The 18,409-nt window shown below is 34.4% G+C and overlaps 1 protein-coding gene across 50 annotated transcripts in view; it reads left to right on the top strand.

Moving 5' to 3' along the window:
* obsl1b (obscurin like cytoskeletal adaptor 1b) overlaps nt 1-18,071 on the top strand; it is a 39,584-nt gene extending 21,513 nt beyond the window's left edge. For all 50 annotated transcript variants that reach the window (XM_073913062.1, XM_073913061.1, XM_073913060.1 and 47 more), the window contains 9 exons: nt 2,345-2,611; nt 3,619-3,885; nt 8,118-8,230; nt 8,391-8,544; nt 10,637-10,798; nt 10,919-11,023; nt 12,407-12,673; nt 15,852-16,121; nt 16,874-18,071. In XM_073913062.1, coding sequence (XP_073769163.1) covers nt 2,345-2,611; nt 3,619-3,885; nt 8,118-8,230; nt 8,391-8,544; nt 10,637-10,798; nt 10,919-11,023; nt 12,407-12,673; nt 15,852-16,121; nt 16,874-16,884 — 1,616 coding nt within the window. In that variant the 3' untranslated portion in view covers nt 16,885-18,071. The remainder of the gene's footprint in view (nt 1-2,344; nt 2,612-3,618; nt 3,886-8,117; nt 8,231-8,390; nt 8,545-10,636; nt 10,799-10,918; nt 11,024-12,406; nt 12,674-15,851; nt 16,122-16,873) is intronic.
* The last annotated feature ends 338 nt before the right edge of the window (nt 18,072-18,409 follow it).

Here is an 18,409-nt window from a genome sequence, read left to right as displayed (position 1 = left end):
GCTGCAGTAGGAGATGCCATGGTGGGCATTTTATTCTTTTCTAAAAAAAATTACTTGTGCTTCAGAAGACAAAATGCAATGTTTTTGGAAGCGTGAGGCCACTTAAAGATGCAGTATGTAAGTTTGACACCCAGTGGTTGAACTAGGTATTGCACTCCTGGATCAAAACAAATGCAAGGCGCTGGTTGCTAGATTGAGGACTGAGGGTCATTTAAACCATGTTCTATATAAAAGCAACTGCACCTGATAGAAGCAATATTTTCCATATTAAAAGGAATTTTTGTCATAACCAACACCTTGAATTGATATATTAGAATAATATATTTAATAATAGGTGATGCAGTGGCGCAGTGGATAGCACGTTCGCCTCACAGCAAGACGGTGGCTGGGTCACTGGTTCGATCCTCGGCTCAGTTGGCATTGTGTGGAGTTGTGTGGCATCTGTGTGGAGTTTACATGTTCTCCCTGCGTTCGCGTGGGTTTCCTCCGAGTACTTTGGTTTCCCCTACAGTCCAAAGACATGCAGTACAGGTGAATTGGGTAGGCTAAATTGTCCGTAGTGTGTGTGTATGTGTGGATGTTTCCCAGAGATGGGTTGCGGCTGGAAGGACATCCGCTGCGTAAAAACTTGCTGGATAAATTGGCGGTTCATTACGCTGTGGCGACCCCAGATTAATAAAGGGACTAAGCCGACAAGAAAATGAATGAATGAATATTTAACAACAGAAAACTATGACAATGATCACCTCAGGTACAGCTCATGTGCTTTATTCAGTGTTAAATGCTAACAATGCGAGTTTGAATGCCATTTTAAATGACTTTTATAGCCATGTACTAAAAGCAGCAGCAGATAGTTTACCTCGGATCTTGAAAATAAAATAAACGATTTGAAATTGAACTTTAGAACTATAGACATGGGTGATTCAGCATCTATATTTAATAATGTTAAAGAGGTTTAATATTAAATAGATTATAAACCTTACCATTTCATGAGTAAGTGCATTTTCTGTGCTTCTGAATGGCTATATCTAAATTTCTGTCGTGTTTCGTCTGGTGCAAACAGCCAAATTGCTTATCACTGCATATCTCGTCATGAAGTGTGTTGTTAGGACCAGCGGTTACAATGTATCCTGCTCATCTAATGTTAAATTTGTAATATTTATAGCATTTGCTAATTAATAACCTAATGTGGAACTAAATCTGTCCCATTTCGGAGTCTGCTACTGTCCACCGGAGGTCGCATTTTGGTCACGGACGCATGCTTTGAGAGCCTTTCTGAATGAATTAATGGAATACGTAGTTTTTCACCAAGGCAACCCCCGGTGCTAAATATAATTGGCTAAACTGGCATTGGGTGGGTTAAAAAAACAAAAAACAAAGACAGCATTCCGGCACGGAAAACACATTTTCAAAGCAGAAAAACTGACTTCAGCATTCTTTGTCAGATAAACAAGAATGTTCACTTGGCACGTTTCCTAAGTTTCTGAAACATATTGCAGTATTTTTAATGCTTTAGAAGAGTTAAAAACTTACATACAGCACCTTTAAGACAGTTTTGGGAGGCTATAATACCAAAACATTTTGATGACAGACTTTGGCTAAGGGATTTAAAATGACCAAAACAACATTTCAGATATTGTGCAATGTAGTCTGCGTGTTTGTCTATTAATGCCATTCCATCACACTATATTTCATCAAATCACATTGCTTTTTTAACGTTCATTCTGGAATTTATTTGGCAAATGTTATTCTTATCGGAAAAAAAGTTTTATTTTAATCAGTTATGCACAAAAGCTTTTAAAACAGATTTTCAAATTTATGCTAATCTTGCCATTTCCAATAACCATTTTTAGGCAATATTCCAACATTTGCATAAAAATAGGTGAATGGAAACATGGCTATTGACTTTTGCTTTTTGGTTGTCAAATATAAATAGCTTTAAAAAGCGTTAAAACAGCTATCCGCTTGTTAAGTGTGATGTCATGTGAAGCGGTTTCCAGGTCTAAGCGCTATATCAAACTGAATAGGAAGACTCAAACAGTAATAAACATTTCCAAAGCGATGTAATACTTTCGAAAATCTTGATCGCAATATTTATATCCATGCCTAATATCCGATGACCAGAAAGTGATTTTTAGAAATTGTGAAAATAATGGTGTCTGTGACTGCAGTAGGTCCAGAGACTGTTGTGTACACCATGATTTTACATAAAATTTACTCTAATGTGTCATATGACTGAAAAGTGGTCATAAATGAATATTTTCTCAATGAGTAGTGGCTTGCACCCAGAAACAGTATTCCATATGCACCACAAGATTTTACCTAATAACCTCTTCTAATTCAGAGGCACAGGTGCTGTTCACAAAGAGCATGGACCCAGTGGTTGCAGAGGAGTTTGGAGAGGCAACACTTGAGGTGGAGGTCAGCACAGAGACTGCAGAGGTCCAGTGGATGAGACAAGGAGTGGTTATTCATCCAGGGTCCAAATTCACCTTAAGGCAGAGTGGTCGAAAACGTTCTCTCACAATTCACAAACTAACCCTTTTAGACCGAGGAACGTACAGCTGTGAAACACTTCATGATCGCACACAAGCCAAGCTCAGTGTGGAACGTGAGTCTACATTTGCCGCTATATTTCTCACTATGTGCTTTGTTAGAGTTTCTTTACAGTGACGGCCCATTAATGCAGCCCGTAGCAATGTTGTTGTCCCAAACAAACTGAATCAAGTGACCATGAGTAATGCGAGCAAGAGGCAAGCTACTTTAGTGACACTCACTCCATGGTTTGACGACAGCAAACAGGTGACTCACAGACTATTTACTGAGTCTCTGGGCACAGCTTTCTGTATTGACATTAGATCAGAAGAGCTATGATAATTCAATTAAGCATGTCAAATGAGAACTGGATCATAAGCTGGTGGAAGGTCCTTGCTGGGTAACCTTTTAATTCCTTTTAGTTGCCTGCGAAACACAGATATGAGGGGAGATAAAAGTTATGTGTGGCTGTACTCATAACAAATTTCATTTGCCTTTGATATATCAGCCCTTCCTCATCAAACTAGATTTTCAGTCAATCAATCCCCTAACATAACTTCCTATGATAAAATTAATACGCACTTTAGAAAGCAAGCAATTAATTACCAGTAATACACTGCTTTCAGGATAGCTCAAGACGATGAAGCCGTGGTGTATAAATGAGCAAGTGATGAGAGAAAGTCTGTGCTTTGGCTGTTCCTGGCACCAACTATGAATATGGATCTGTTTTCATTGCAGCTAAATTTATGCCCTGGCCTTCAAAATCTAGGGTGGTGTCACCAACTCTCTAAAATAAACCCCTCTTTTCCACGGGGAATGCCTGTCTGTCTGTGTCGAAATACATAAAAAAAGTTGGCACAGAGCTGATCGAAGGCAGGATTTATTGTATTGCTAATACCAAACAGACAAAACCGAGTCAACTAATTCAACAACTGTTGTATGTTGTTGTCTTGCTTTAATTTTTCTCTTTCTTTTCTATGCAATTCTGATATTTCTTGATTCATCACCACAATAGTTTTATTTATTTTGTTGCTGTTTTTTTGTTTTTTTTTGTTTACTTATTGACCTGTGCTTGTATTGCAGCACGAAAAATCAAGATTCGGAAAGGTCTTACTGACATCCAGACTATCGAACGAGAGACAGCTTCCTTTGAGGTGGAGCTGTCACACAGCAATGTTGAAGGAGTATGGCAAAAGGATGGGCATGTCCTCAAAACCAACAACCGCTTACGTATGACTGCACAAGGACGGGTACACAGTCTTACCATCTCCGGCTTGACCTTGGATGACACTGGCACATATATATTCTCTGTTGATAACGTCAGGTCATTAGCAAGACTGGATGTTAAAGGTACTGTTATCTATTTAATAGACTTTACAACAATGTATTATAAAATCAGTCCAACCATAATAGTTTTAAATAGGTTATTTTTACAATATAAAATATATTTTTCTAAATGTTTTTAAAACAATTTGCATATAGACCATGGTGTCCAAATGACCTTTGCTTACACAGATCCAAACACTAGTATTGTTTTCAAAAACTTTATATAGATTCACATATCAAACTTTATATATAGCCCATTTTCTAATGATTGCATTTTGAGGCCACCGAAATTCTTTAGGGTCACACTATATTTTGATGGTAACCATTTGTTGAATTTATGTTACACTGCATGTACATGCCAACTAATTCTCATTAGATTATAAGTAGACTGTTAGGTTGGGGTTAGGGTTGACGTTCTTGCAAAGTTTCTTATAGTCAGTTAAATGTCTGTTGAAGAAGCATATCAGCAGATATTAAGCAGACAGTTTACTAATATTCAAACGGACCATCAAAATAAAGTGTTACCTTCTTTAGCTGTAAACATATGAACAAAACCTATAAAAAGTTATGTGGTTTTAGTTCAGTCATGTAAATACACAACGGTTTGTTTTTGAGAAATTGATTTAGTATCAATTCTGAGATTTTCTAAATGCCTTTTTATTCTCTCTTGGATTGATTCTAAGCTTTTAAACAGCAGATGGCACACTAGAGTAGTTTTTAACTATATATTCAATCGCTTATGAGGAACAGCACTTGAGCATTCAACTGAGTAAAGTTGGCTTTTATGTCACAAGATCAATGTAAACTGCTCACTATGAACACTCTTGTAATTGCTTAAACCTTTCCTAACTTTATTACTGATCATGCTCGCCGTAGCTGAAGTTAAAGTGCAGGAAAGTATTGGAAATCCTCTGACAAATCTTAATTGAAGAGAAAATATGTTCGCAACAGCTATTAATCAACTGTCAGTGAACATCTTAAACCAATGATCAAAGACCACAGGTTTTAGCCTATAAGATTCCAGTAATCTTTTGGGATTTGCTAAAATTGTCTCTCATGACCAAATTGCGACTGAAATCGCAGTGTAAGCAGAACTTGATCAATAAGTCATAGACAGAACGTTTTCCAACTAGCCTAAAATGCACAGATTTTTGCCACAACTCAAAAAAATACTTTAAATTACCTGAAAGACTTTCAAAACCCCTGGTATATACATTAACAATTAAAGGTCAGGCAAATACATTTTTGTGTCATTATGCCATACCAGATTGCCTGCATTCATATATCTTTTGTTTCTTAATTCCCTTGGCAACACTTAACTTATAAGGGGTGGAATCTGTTCACGAGAGGTAAGAGGGTCCAGAGCAATGATGTAAGTCTTCAAACTGGTTAAACTTCAGATGCTGATGACAGTACAATGGCATGGACAGACAGCTTTGCTACTGCTCTTACCATGTATCAGGTTACACATATAAAAAGATAGGGATCACATGATCAGACTCCAGCTACCGAAGCATTTTAAACATTCACAAGCATAAGGTGCTGGTGTAAGGTAATCTATTCTATGCCAAGTCACTCAATAGGGCTTATCCTTTGGAGTCACAGAGGATGACAATAACATGTAAATGCCACTACAACAAAGGACTCAACAAAAGTCCTCTAGGCACAAAGCTGGGGTATGGTTAAACAATAATCTCCTGTTGTACCAAACAGATTGGCATGTACGCAGTTTGATTCATGATCATAAAAGTCAAATGAGGGCAAGCAGAGGTAAATTATTTTTAAAAAGTAAGGACTTGTTTTGAAGGTCACTGCCTTTCAGTGCACTAATTGCACAGCAAGTGTTTTTCAGCCACTGATAAACTTTTGGTGAATGGTTAATGTGGCTGTTTTCAATCCCATAAGGTTCCTTTTACAGCATCGATATTATAATTTAATTAAAATATGATCATTTTAATAAACTTAAGCATTCATTTAGTTGTTAAAGCGTAAAACAAAATGAACTGTTCCACAATGTCATTAAAAATACTGTGATAAAATAAATTACAATAAAAAAAAAACATGGAGTGGAACAATGGAATTTAATTCAATGCATCTTGTCTGGTCTGAGACCCACTTTATATTGTGTATCAATCAGGCAGTTAAGATTTTTAAAGAAACCAGATTTAAATCAGGTCTTAAAATGTCTTAAATTCATTTTCTTTTCGGCTTAGTCCCTTTATTAATCCGGGGTCGCCACAGCGGAATGAACCCCTAACTTATCCAGCTTATTTTTTTAACCAGCGGATGCCCTTTTAGCCAAAACCCATCCCTGGGAAAAAGTCTCACAACGAAATTTTACACTTTAAAAAGTCTTAAATTCACTGAAATATTGTGTTGTACAGTAGGTCTTAAATCATTTTAAACAGGTCTTCATTTTTCTTTGCCCAAGTAAAGCTCAGTCGGGCTGACATCCAACCAATGACCAACAATAAATCTCAATAAAACCTTTTTTTGTTATTCAAGTTCTGTTGCAGAAAGATACAACTCACGGCAGCTGTTAGACTTTTTTTTTTCAGCAATTCCTCCAATTAAGTTGGACAGGTCACCGGATGTGCTAGGGATGGCTTACTGAAAATTAAATGTCCTTACGCATATACTCCATTGTGATCAAAATGGTTGTTTTTCTTTCAAATGTAGTCAATTTGACAATTCAGCTTTTCTTTACTCAACCATAAGTGTATATCTAACAGTGGTGGAAAGAGTACTAAAAAATCATACTTAAGTAAAAGTACCATTACGTAAAAATGTATTGCAAGTAGAGTAAAAGTATATGTTGTAAATATTAGTCAAAGTATAAGTAAAAAGTAGCCCTTTCAAAAGTACTCAAAGAGTAGTGAGTATTATGTGAAAAGCTGATGCATACAGTTAAAGTCAGTATTATTAGCCCCCCTGAATTATTACTCCCCCTGTTTATTTTACCCCAATTCCTGTTTAACGTAGAGTGTTTTTTAACACATGTATAAACATATTAATTTAATAACTCATTTCTAATAACTGTTTTCTTTAATCTTTGCCATGATGACAGTAAATAATATTTGACTAGATAATTTCAAGACACTTCTATACAGCTTAAAGCAACATTTAAAGGCTTAACTAGGTAATTTAGGTTAACTAGGCAGGTTAGGGTAATTAGGCAATCTATTGTATAAAGATGGTTTGTTCTGGAGACTATTGAAAAATATATACCTGTAATAGGCTAATAATTTTGACCTTAAAATGGTGTTTAAAAAAATAATAACTGCTTATATTCTAACCAAAATAAAACAGGACTTTCTTTAAAAAAATATATTATCAGACATACAGTGAAAATTTTCTTGCTCTGTTAAACATGATTTGGGAAAAACTTAACAAAGAAAAAAAATTCAAAGGGATTTGTGAATGTGTGTAATCGTATCATTCTATAGTGCATTTGGTGACTGCCCAGCAGGCACACAATGTCATAAGACTTTAATATTAGGTTAGATTTAGGTCGTGATCAGGTGACCAAAATTCAAGGTCTAGCCAGCGTCTAAGGACGTTATTTTAATAACGACGTCTAATGACGTTAATATTTATTTGTTTTTGAAAAGAAAGCCAAAATCCAACAGAGACAACATCTTAAACCAACATCATATTGATGTCAATACTGACATTTTTTAATAAGGCATGGCAAATCCGGCATCTGATAGACGTGATAGTAGTAACGTCCACACAACGTTAAGCTGTAACATCATTAGATGTTGATATTTGGTTGATTTTAGGTAGATCGTTGGACATTGACGCCGGCTTGAAGTTGAGCTCTGACGTCAACCCGGTTTTCGTTTACAAACAATATGCAAGGTCCCCATGATGTTGGGGTACAATGTCATCTTGACATCATGTTGACATCCCGTGCCTGCTGGGTGTTTAAGGCCATTTCGGCCATCATACAGTAAACATCTGTCATCTTCTCATCTTCTCATCAGTGACATGCATCTAAACAGTCTCAGGGTCTGAAGGTTGAAAGAAAGTAGTGGAGAAAAAGTACTGATAAAGCACTAAAAATGTACTCAAGGGAAAGTAAAATTTTTTACATTTTTTATTATACATTTTACTACTTAGCAAATTACAAGTCCTGTGAAAAACTACTTAGTTACAGTAACTTGAGTATTTGTAATTTGTTACTTTACATCACGGATATTTAACCTGTTAAAAGCTGTTTTTGCATAGACTGACAAGACTTCTTTTTTTCTCAGAAATCCCAGTTTCAATCCTGAAAAAGCTTGATGATATCAGACAACCAGAGGGATCTGGGGTAACCCTTGAATGCGAGTTATCACGCCACAACATAGACATAAAATGGACAAAGGTAATATTATATTCCTGCACCCTAGTTACATTGTATTGAATTCATACAATTTTACATTCATATAAAAGTCACAAACCAATTCCTAATTATTATTTAAATTGGATGATTTAAAAAAATAAAAATAAAAATAAAAAAATAAAAGAGATGTCTTTACTTTCAGAATGGAGTTCAGCTTAAACCAGGCAAAAACCATCGCATTTACTCAATGGGAAGAAAGTGCTTCCTACAAATACTGAAGTGTGAGCTGGGAGACTCTGGATTATATGTGTGTGATGCTGGGGATGCCACAACATCATGTTCGGTGGATATCTATGGTAAAAGATTAAATGTCTGTTATAACTACATTTATCTGCATACATTACATTTGGTACTTTTTAATGAAATACTTTATTTAAACAGTTACTTTATAAAACAATTTGAATCCCCTGCTAAAATGATTAAATCCAAGAACAACACTGCCATCTATTGGTTTAACAGACAATTCTAAAAATAGGAAGCAATATCATTTGCAATGTTTTAACAGATTAAATTATATATTAGAGTATACTTAACAATATGGGTCACACATGTATTGTTATTATGAATAAATCACATGTTTTTTAATATAATACAATATTTAAATGGTTTAAATGTAGTCAAGGATAGGCATGGGAAAATAATCGTTTTCAAGGTATACTGTGGTTTGGAAAAAAATAAAGGTTTTAAAATCACCAAAATGTTCTACTATACCATTCCTAAGGTATAAGTAAGATTTCCTAATCGTTTATTTTTTGTTTTGTAGGTCAACAGTATCTCCAGCAGAAAAGATACCTAAATATGCTGTTTTAAATTGTAAAGAAATTTGTGTTTTTGAAACAAACGAAGACAGCAGAAGTAAATGATTGATTTGAATTATTTATCCTGACATGTTTACTGCTATATATTTTAAATGTTTCTCAAAATAAAATATATTGTGTTTAAAAGGGAAAAAAAAAACATTTAAAAATGTACCCAGACATTTAAAAAGAATATATTTTAGAGCAGTAATCACACTACAGCCAAACTGTGAAACAATATTTTTATCCAAGGTTATCATACCATCAGTATTTTATACCAGCCCATGCCTAGTCAAGGACAAATTTCAAATATAAGCAAATTCTACATTTGCAGTTTTTCTAGATTCTAGTTGTTTTTTTTCCCAGTGTTTCTGCAGGTTTCATTTAGTGAAATTTAAGACTTTAAGACATTTTTAAGGCCGTTATGAGTGAAAGTTTAGACTCATAAAGGGCTAAACGCTAAGGAATTTTTCAAAAGGCCAGATTGAAATAGATGGAAAAGAGTTTTATTTGCCCTATCCAAAAAAAATATACTTTAATACATTTAATTATACATTAATAATAAAAAATATATATTTTAGATTTTATTTCTTAGCAAAATATTTTAAATATTGTGTAAAAACAAGCAAGCTCTACTTGTATCCATATTTTTTTCCATCATAAACTTTCTTTAAATAAAAATAATAAAAAAATGTTTTAAAAGATTTAAAAACTATAATAAACTAAATCTATGCACAACAATCTGTCCAGGCCGGTCACCTTAGCAGTAAAAACATGGAGAACTTTTAAACAAATGTTATTGTAGGGAAAATAATTAAACCATTATTATACTTAAAAATTGCCTTTTTCAATAAATAGTTTAAAGTTTTATTAAGATGGATTGCTGGTGATTGTATGGGAGTTGGCCATGTTGTATAGCTTTACATGAAATTAACGAAAACTAAGAACTGTTTAAAAAAGATTTAAGACTCAACAACACAATATTTCAGTAAATTTAAGACTTTTTAAGACCTAGCATTTGGATTTTGAGACGCAGAAAAGCGTTTATAGTGCCACCAAATTTTACATCTTAAATGATCAGTATTAATATTTTTGTCTGTGTAAGATGCCAAAATAATATGAACTCAAAAAATATATATTAAATATTATAAATATTAAACTAAGGGTTGGACACGGTGGCTCACGGGTTAGCACTGCTGCCTCACAGCAAGAATGTCGCTGGTTCGAGGCCCTGGCTGGGCCAGTTGACATTTCTGCGTGAAGTTTGCATGTTCTCCCTGTTCTGGCATGCGTTTCCTCTGGATGCTCCGGTTTCCGCTACAGTCCAAAGACATGGGCTATAGGTGGATTGAATAAACTATTGTGTAAAAATGAGTGTATGGAAGGGCACCTTCTGTGTAAAACATATGCTGGAATAATTGGCGTTTCATTCCGTTGTGGCAACCCCTGACGATTAAAAGGGCTAATTAAAGGAAAATGAATGAATGAATGAATATTAAAATAAGTTTGTTGGACAAGTTTGTAGGACTAATTAAAAAAATGGTCAAACCTTATCTTGTCTAGCCTTTTTGTTTGTTTGTTTGTTTAACAGAGAGAGAGCTTGAGATACTGCAAAGCTTGGAGGATCTGGATATTCAAGAGGACCAGAATGCAGTGTTCATGTGTGAAGTGTCCCTAGACGATGTGCCTGGAGAATGGTTTAAGAATGGAGAAAAGATAAAACCGACCAGCACAATTAAGATTCGTCAGGAAGGTTATTCTGTTGCTAAACTTTGCTCTCTTTCATAATGGAAACCTCAGTGAATATTTAAATGAATATCTGATCATGACTTGTCTGTGCCATGTTTGTTTGTTTTTTTGTTTTGTTACACAGCGAATAAGCACTTCCTCCTTATATGCAATGTTAAAGAAGAAGATTCAGGAGAGATCAAGTTTGTAGCCAAGAATGTGGAGTCTACAGCTTACCTTGAGGTGGAAGGTCTGTATTTATTTCAAGTTGAGAACACACTACAAAGCTTGACATTTGATGACTAAATGGTATAACATTTCAAAACAGTTTAAAAACTTGGTTAACCAGACATCAGAGGCCTATTGCATAAACCAGTTTTGTTTTTACCCAGGTAAGTTTATTTTGAGAAATCTCAAGTTTTTAGACCCAAAATAAAAGGTTGGGTTTCATCAGGTTTTGTCGACATTGTAACTAAAGAAAAACTATCCTGCTCTGAAGTTTAATTTTGTGAGTAAAGTGACATATTTATATGCAAGTATTTATGTTTGTACTTTGATGGAACAAAGCCACTTCCAGTTCCACTCCCTTGTCTCTTTTTGCTCCAAATAAAAGCCTTTTACACTAAAAGCATTTTTTATCAAAATCTAATAATTGTTGTTGCTAATAATAATATACATTATATGAACTATACTAACAGTATATATTAAAATAGTTTAAATGTGTCAATATGATATCTTTAAGTTTAAATATCTATATACATTTGTTTTAATAAAGCTTTAAAATGACTCTTTTAAGCTCTTTGTGAATTTATATTAATTAAAATTAGTTAACTGATTTGCATTGACATTAGAATATTGTCTTTAAAATGCCTTATCAAACTTTTGCTGCATTTATTTATCCCTTGTATATGTCCTTATACTTACTATGTTTCTGATAGTGATATCTCTGAACCTTAACCAGAGCAAATCTCTAGCGATAGTTGAATCAAACTGGCTCTCTCGTGTTTTGTGTATCTGGCTGTTTGCTTCAGCTGTTTCGACTTCATGTGGTACAGAGTTAATCACAAATTCTAGATTAAACTCTGAGTTAACAGAAAATGTTTAAATCAAGCATTGTTAAATCATGTTGGATTTGTTTGGTTTTGTCAACCCAAAACTTACTCTAGAACAGGGGTGTCCAAACTCAGTCCTGGAGGACCGGTGTCCTGCATATTTTAGTTCTGACCCCAATTAAACATGCCTGAACCAGCAAATCAATCTCTTTCTAGGTATACTAGAAACTTCCAGACAGGTGTGTTAAAGGAAGTTGGACCTAACTATGCAGGAAACCAGCTCCCCAGAAACAAGTTTGGACACCCCTACACTAAAACCTGGAGTTTGTTCAACTTGTTTTGTGCAGCAGATCTCTGGTATTTACTACACCCCAACAAATGGGAAAGCAGCTATGCCCAAAAGCCTCCCAAAAAATTCTTCAAATAAGTAATGTAATATAATGTCTACAATTTCCATCTCTATGGTTCTACAACTGTAGCCACGACTATATAATAAAATATTAAAATATAATAAACTGGATATATTATAAAAATGAGTTTCAAAGCAATATCACAATGCTTAAAACTTTTAATTCCCACAGCATTACCAGCAAACATTGTGAAACCACTTCAGGATAAAACTGTTCTGGAGAAAACCCGTGCCATAATGGACTGCACACTGACCAATCCCCGCTGCAGCATTCGCTGGTATAAGGGACCTAACGTCATCCTGCCCTCGGAGCACTTTGAGATATGCAGTGAAGGATGCTATCGAAAACTTGTGATCCAGCAGGTGCTGCTGGAGGATGAGGGCACCTATAGTGTTCAAGTAGGAAACTACACATCTTCAGCAAGACTAACTGTTGAAGGTGAGACTATTTCAGTTCTCTGAAACCAATTATACAAGAATAACATTATGTAACATTATGGGCTCTACTCGCCCTGCTCTTGGTGGAATTTGAGCCAACGTTTGAGAAAGAGTGCTAACACGAATGATAAAGAGAACAGTCTCAAGCTTCAGTCATTAGTGTGCTTCTCACATCTAGGTCACCAATAGAATCCCTATAGTTGTAATCACTACTTTCCCAAACACATTTTTGTCATGTCAGATGACAGACAGACAGATATTTGAAGAGTTCAGATGCAAAAACCTCTAAGCGGCATCTGAAATTTCCATCGAAAATGAATGTTTTTTTTCTTAGCCTCCTTTGTTTACGTTTTCACTTATTTCACTTAAGAGACCATGGAAAGAACTTTTTCTTTGCCATAAAAATTATTTTAGTGAACCTACACACAGGAGCCTGATAAAAATGAAAATTTTAGGATAAAATTTCAGACGGAATTTAGAAATTTTTGCATCTGAACTCTTCATTTGTTCTTTGAAATACAATGACATGCATATTTTTCTAAAATGTAATACTACATAATGCCAAGTCTATTCAGTTTTTGTTATGTGGAAGCAGACTACTTTCTTAGAATGTGCAATACTTTCAAGAAGATTATCAAACTGTAGTAAACGGAATCTGTTTTGGCTAACGTACAAACCAGTTTTTATAGGCTATTAATACTATAATTTTAATAATAGGCCTAAAATATTTTCTATATGACGCCAAAAATCAATTAAAGCATATTGGCTAAACTATTTATTTTGATTTACAGTTTAAGGGGACTGTTCTCGTAAATTAGAAATGTAACGTTATCCTACAGGTCACTAACCTAATAGCTTCCGTTTCTTAGAAAACAAATCAATCATCTACCAATAACTCAGTCATTCTCTTGGCGTTTATTCGACGCCAAATATATGACACACGCTTCTTAACATGTTCATACCAAAATTACTTAAGCAATTTGTGCATTTCAATCAACTTTAGGTAAGTACATCTTTAGACCGCCACGACGGTTCAACTTACCTCAGCCTCTTGTCAGCTAAAAGGAAGAAAGTCAGTTGCAGTTATTACAACGAACACCAGCAGATGGCGATGTTTAACAAGTAGAACTGTAGGCTACGATTGCTGGTCACATACAGTTGAAGTCAGAATTATTAGCCCCCTGAATTATTAGTCCCCCTGCTTATTTTTTTTTTCCCCTAGGTAAATTAGATAAACTAGCCAAGTTAGGGTAATTAGACAAGTTATTGTATAACGATGGTTTGTTTTGTAGACTATCGAAAAAAATAGGGAGCTAATCATTTTGACCTTAATTTTTTTTTTTTATTAAAAACTGCTTTTATTCTAGCTGAAATAGAACAAATAAGACTGATAATAAAAATATTTTCAGACATACTGTACTGTAAAATTTTCTTGCTCTGTTAAACATAAATAATAAATAAAAGATAATAATAAATCTGACTTCAACTATACATGAGTACCAAAAAAGTTAAATTATTATTAATTGGCCAAATTGAACTATTCTTTTTCAAATCTAGGAAAAAGGAACATACAAAATGTTTACAGAAATATATTTTATAACACTATCAAGAAATATTTTATTTTGATTACACTGAAGTATAGTACATAGAAATGTGCTTTTAATAAAATAATAAAAAAGTTTTAAATCTGAATAGTTCATACTGAAAACAAAATGACTGTACAAGCTTCTAATTTATATCACAGACATTAAGATTAAAGCATTAATAATATATTTAAATACAACCGTTTTGTTTATCAAGAAGCAATGGGGAAAAAAAATTGCCAAAATTTGACACTCTCTAAAACAGAGATGCCCAAACTAGTGCCCGCGAGCCAAAATTGGCCCATGTTAAGCTTTGATTTGGCCCGCCATCCCATCTGAGAAGAGAGAGAGAATGATGGGAAGGGTAGGGAAAATGACTTTTACAGAGCTTTTCATTACATACAACAAAACCTTTTGTTTGTTGGTTTGTTGGATTGTTGAGATACAAAAAAAGCTAATTAAATGAAATGTTTCAATTAAATGTTGAGCATAACCCGGCTTTTAAAAATTGTAAGGATCCTCAATGAGCAAATCAAGTTTATTCAATGTATTCAGCATCAAACACTATTCTGTTATAAAGGATTATTTGATTTTAAATTTATAGTACATTATAAAATGTTGGGGCGAAGCAGTGGCGCAGTAGGTAGTGCTGTTGCGTCAAAGCAAGAAGGTCGCTGGTTCAAGCCTCGGCTCCGTTGGCGTTTCTGTGTGGAGTTTGCATGTTCTCCCTGCGTTCGCGTAGTTTTACTCCGGGTGCTCCGGTTTCCCCCACAGTCCAAAGACATGCGGTACAGGTGAATTGGGTAGGCTAAATTGTCCGTAGTGTTTGAGTGTATGTGCATGTGTGTGTGTGGATTGTTCCCAGAGATGGGTTGTGGCTGGAAGGGCATCTGCTGCGTAAAAACTTGCTGGATAAGTTGGTGGTTCATTCCACTGTGGCGACCTCGGATTAATAAAGGGGCTAAGCCGACAAGAAAATGAATGAATGAATGAAAATAAAATGTTAAAATATATAATTTTTAACATGATTAAAGTTTTTTTTTTACATTTATTTTTAAATATCAATAAATCAGGACATTTTCACGGCAACTTTAATGTAATACTTTGGTTTATTTAACTTCACTCACCACCTTTAACCAACTTTGGTTTTTGGTCCTTCATAAGAAAAAGTTTGGGCACCCCTGCTCTAAAATAAAGGTGCCTTGCAAAAAGGGTTTTTCACAGTGCGATAAAAGAAACTTAAACAATTCCACAAATACCTTTTAGTAAAAAGCTCTTCAAAAAAACTATTATTTTCATAGTGAAAGAACATTTTCATAATCAAAGCCACCTTTTCCACTCTAAACAATATTTTGTGACATAAAAACATTCATGGATGTTAAAGCCATAAATGCCGGTAAGAACCTTTACTTTTAGGTCGTCCAGAAAAAAAAAAAGTATTGTTACAGAACCACATTTAAGTATATTAAAGTCATTGACTGTGCAATTACACTGGGAAAAGACTGGTCAAGACTACACTGGACTGTGGTAACTAAAAACAATTGCTTTTGCATATGTGTGATCATTTAACCAATGTGTATTTTGGCTCTTTCTCAGCTCAGTCGATCCTGATGGTGCGGGAACTGCAGGATGTGAATGTAACAGCTCCTGCGGATGCATGCTTTGAATGTGAGATCTCTTTGCCTGTGGCCAAGGCACCTACGTGGACCCTCAATGGGGAGACGCTGAATCCTAGTCCTAATGTAGTGCTGGAGAAAATGGGAACTGTTCATAGGCTCACTCTTAAACAAACATCTGAAGAAATGAGCGGCACCGTGTGCTTTATCACAGGGAGAACCAAAAGCACTGCACAGCTACTTGTCAGAAGTAAGTCATATAATAGGTTATCTACAGTTGAAGTTTTTTTTTTTTTTATTATTCAAATATTTTCCAAAGTATGTTAAACAGAGCAATGGTTGTTTCACAGTATTATCTATAATATTTTTTCTTCTGGAGAAAGTCTTATTTGTTTTATCCCGGCTGGAATGAAAGCAGTTTTATTTTTTTTAAAAACCATTTTAGGTCAATATTATTATCAGCCCTCTCAAGCAATATTTTTTTTCCGATTGTCTACAGAACAAACCATAGTTAAACAATGATTTGCTTAATTACCCTAACTTGCCTATAGTTAAGCCTTTAAATTACACTTTAAGATGACAACTAGTATCCTAAAAATATTTGGTAAAATATTATGTAGTCATCATGGCAAAGATAAAAGAAATCAGTTATTAGAAATTAGTTACTAAAACTATTGTTTAGAAATGTGTTAAAAAAATATCTCTGTAAACAGAAAATTGGGGGGAAAATATACAGGGGGCTAATAATTCTTTGACTTCAACTGTACACCATTAATATACTACACATATATACTGTGTATCATCACCTTTACTCTGAATATGAGATGTCTCTGATGCCTATTCTTAGGCATGGAGTCTGGACTTGTTTTAATAAGAACTTGATACACACTTGATACTAATAGCATGGGGACATGTGATTTACAGTAGTATCCAATTGAGGGTAAAAAATTTATGAAGCGACTGCTGACTTATTGATCCTTGTTTTTCTCTTCTTTTTTGCAGGAAACAACTGAGAAACAACACATGCACTTAGTGCATAATACTCAACTTGCTTTTAAAATGCAAAAATACCAAATTAAATGATAACGTTCACGTTTCTTTTAATAAGTCTGAAAGTAAGCCTAAGAAGAATTGAAAATCCAAATATATAATTTGTGCATATTATATGCCATTCTAAGTGGTTGACCACACATGTATTAAATTATTTAAAGGGCACCTATGATGAAAATCATCTTTTGTAAGCTGTTTGGACAGAACTGTGTGTAGGTATAGTGCGTCCACAGTCATATTGGGGTGATATAAACACAATAAGTCTCTTTTTGGAAATTTCCTGATGTTAAAATAGGATCCCTTCCATTTTGAGGTCGACTCATGACGTAGGAGTGCATTTTACCCACACATTGAATTGATTGACAGCTGCAATACCCCCCCCCCCCCCCCTTTAAACAAGCTGTTTGAATGTGTGTCTGTATACGTGAACTTTGTAACATTGTGTGTAACTCATTGTTGCAGAAATGCTTGAATTATCTCCACAACAAATACATCAAATAATCATTGGGAAAGTTTTTACTGTAATTTTTCTCACAAATGTTATGAGAGATCTGCTTCCTTCATGTCTGTCACTGTGCTGTTTATCTGACGCAGCTGAGGGAGAGATTTGAGCTGAAACTTAACACACATTCGGACACTAAAGACTTATCTTAAATCTTGAAAAAAGGGTAAAATAGGTGCCCTTTAAATTCTCATGTTTTCTAAATCTTTGATCAAGTACATTGGGCTTTAGAAATGAACAAACTTGTGGAATCACTTACATTTCTTGCATTTTTAGAAAAATGTATTTGCTATCTTATTTTGCAATTTGTGTACTACTGTATATCATTGTATAGATATCATTTTGTGTTTTTTTTAACTATTAGATAAAAGTGAGGTTAAGGCATGTAATAAAAATATGCAGGGCCAAAGATGATCAAAAGAGGGTTTGGGACGGAAAGAAACTTTAGAGTAGGCTATGTAACAAATACAACGAGTTCATGAATCCATTTTACTAAGTAGGAAAACATTTACAAATACAGTATGGAAATGCTTTTGAGTTTGCTTCTGTTGTATTCAGAAAGCATTTCACAATTCTTGCCTTTTACTAAAGTATCTAAATGAATGTTCCCATGTTTATCAATACCTTTCAATAAAATTTGAAAACATATTTGAAGTGTGTTGTTTGTTAATAGCCTGGAAAAAAATATCCTTCTCAAAGTGAACATTGCAATAGTACATTATACAATAGTTGCACAATAGTTACTGATTTGGTCATTATTTACTAATCCTCGTGCTGTCAAAGCTGTTTGACTTTTAACTTTTGTGTAAACACCAGTGTTTTCTCAGCCATTTTTCAGGTAACGTTAAAAAGGTGATCTGTGATAAATATATACAGTATTTTAAGGTTTCTTTAGACTTAACCACCATTCTTCCCTTGGCTGATGTGATTTTCTGTCTTGTGTCGTCTTTTTATTGTTGTCTGAGTGAAAAACGTAATACTTTTGT

The sequence above is a fragment of the Danio rerio genome, chromosome 9 (genome assembly GCF_049306965.1).
Source record: "Danio rerio strain Tuebingen ecotype United States chromosome 9, GRCz12tu, whole genome shotgun sequence".
In the NCBI taxonomy this organism is placed as follows: domain Eukaryota; kingdom Metazoa; phylum Chordata; class Actinopteri; order Cypriniformes; family Danionidae; genus Danio; species Danio rerio.
This window is presented reverse-complemented; position numbering and strand designations above follow the sequence as displayed.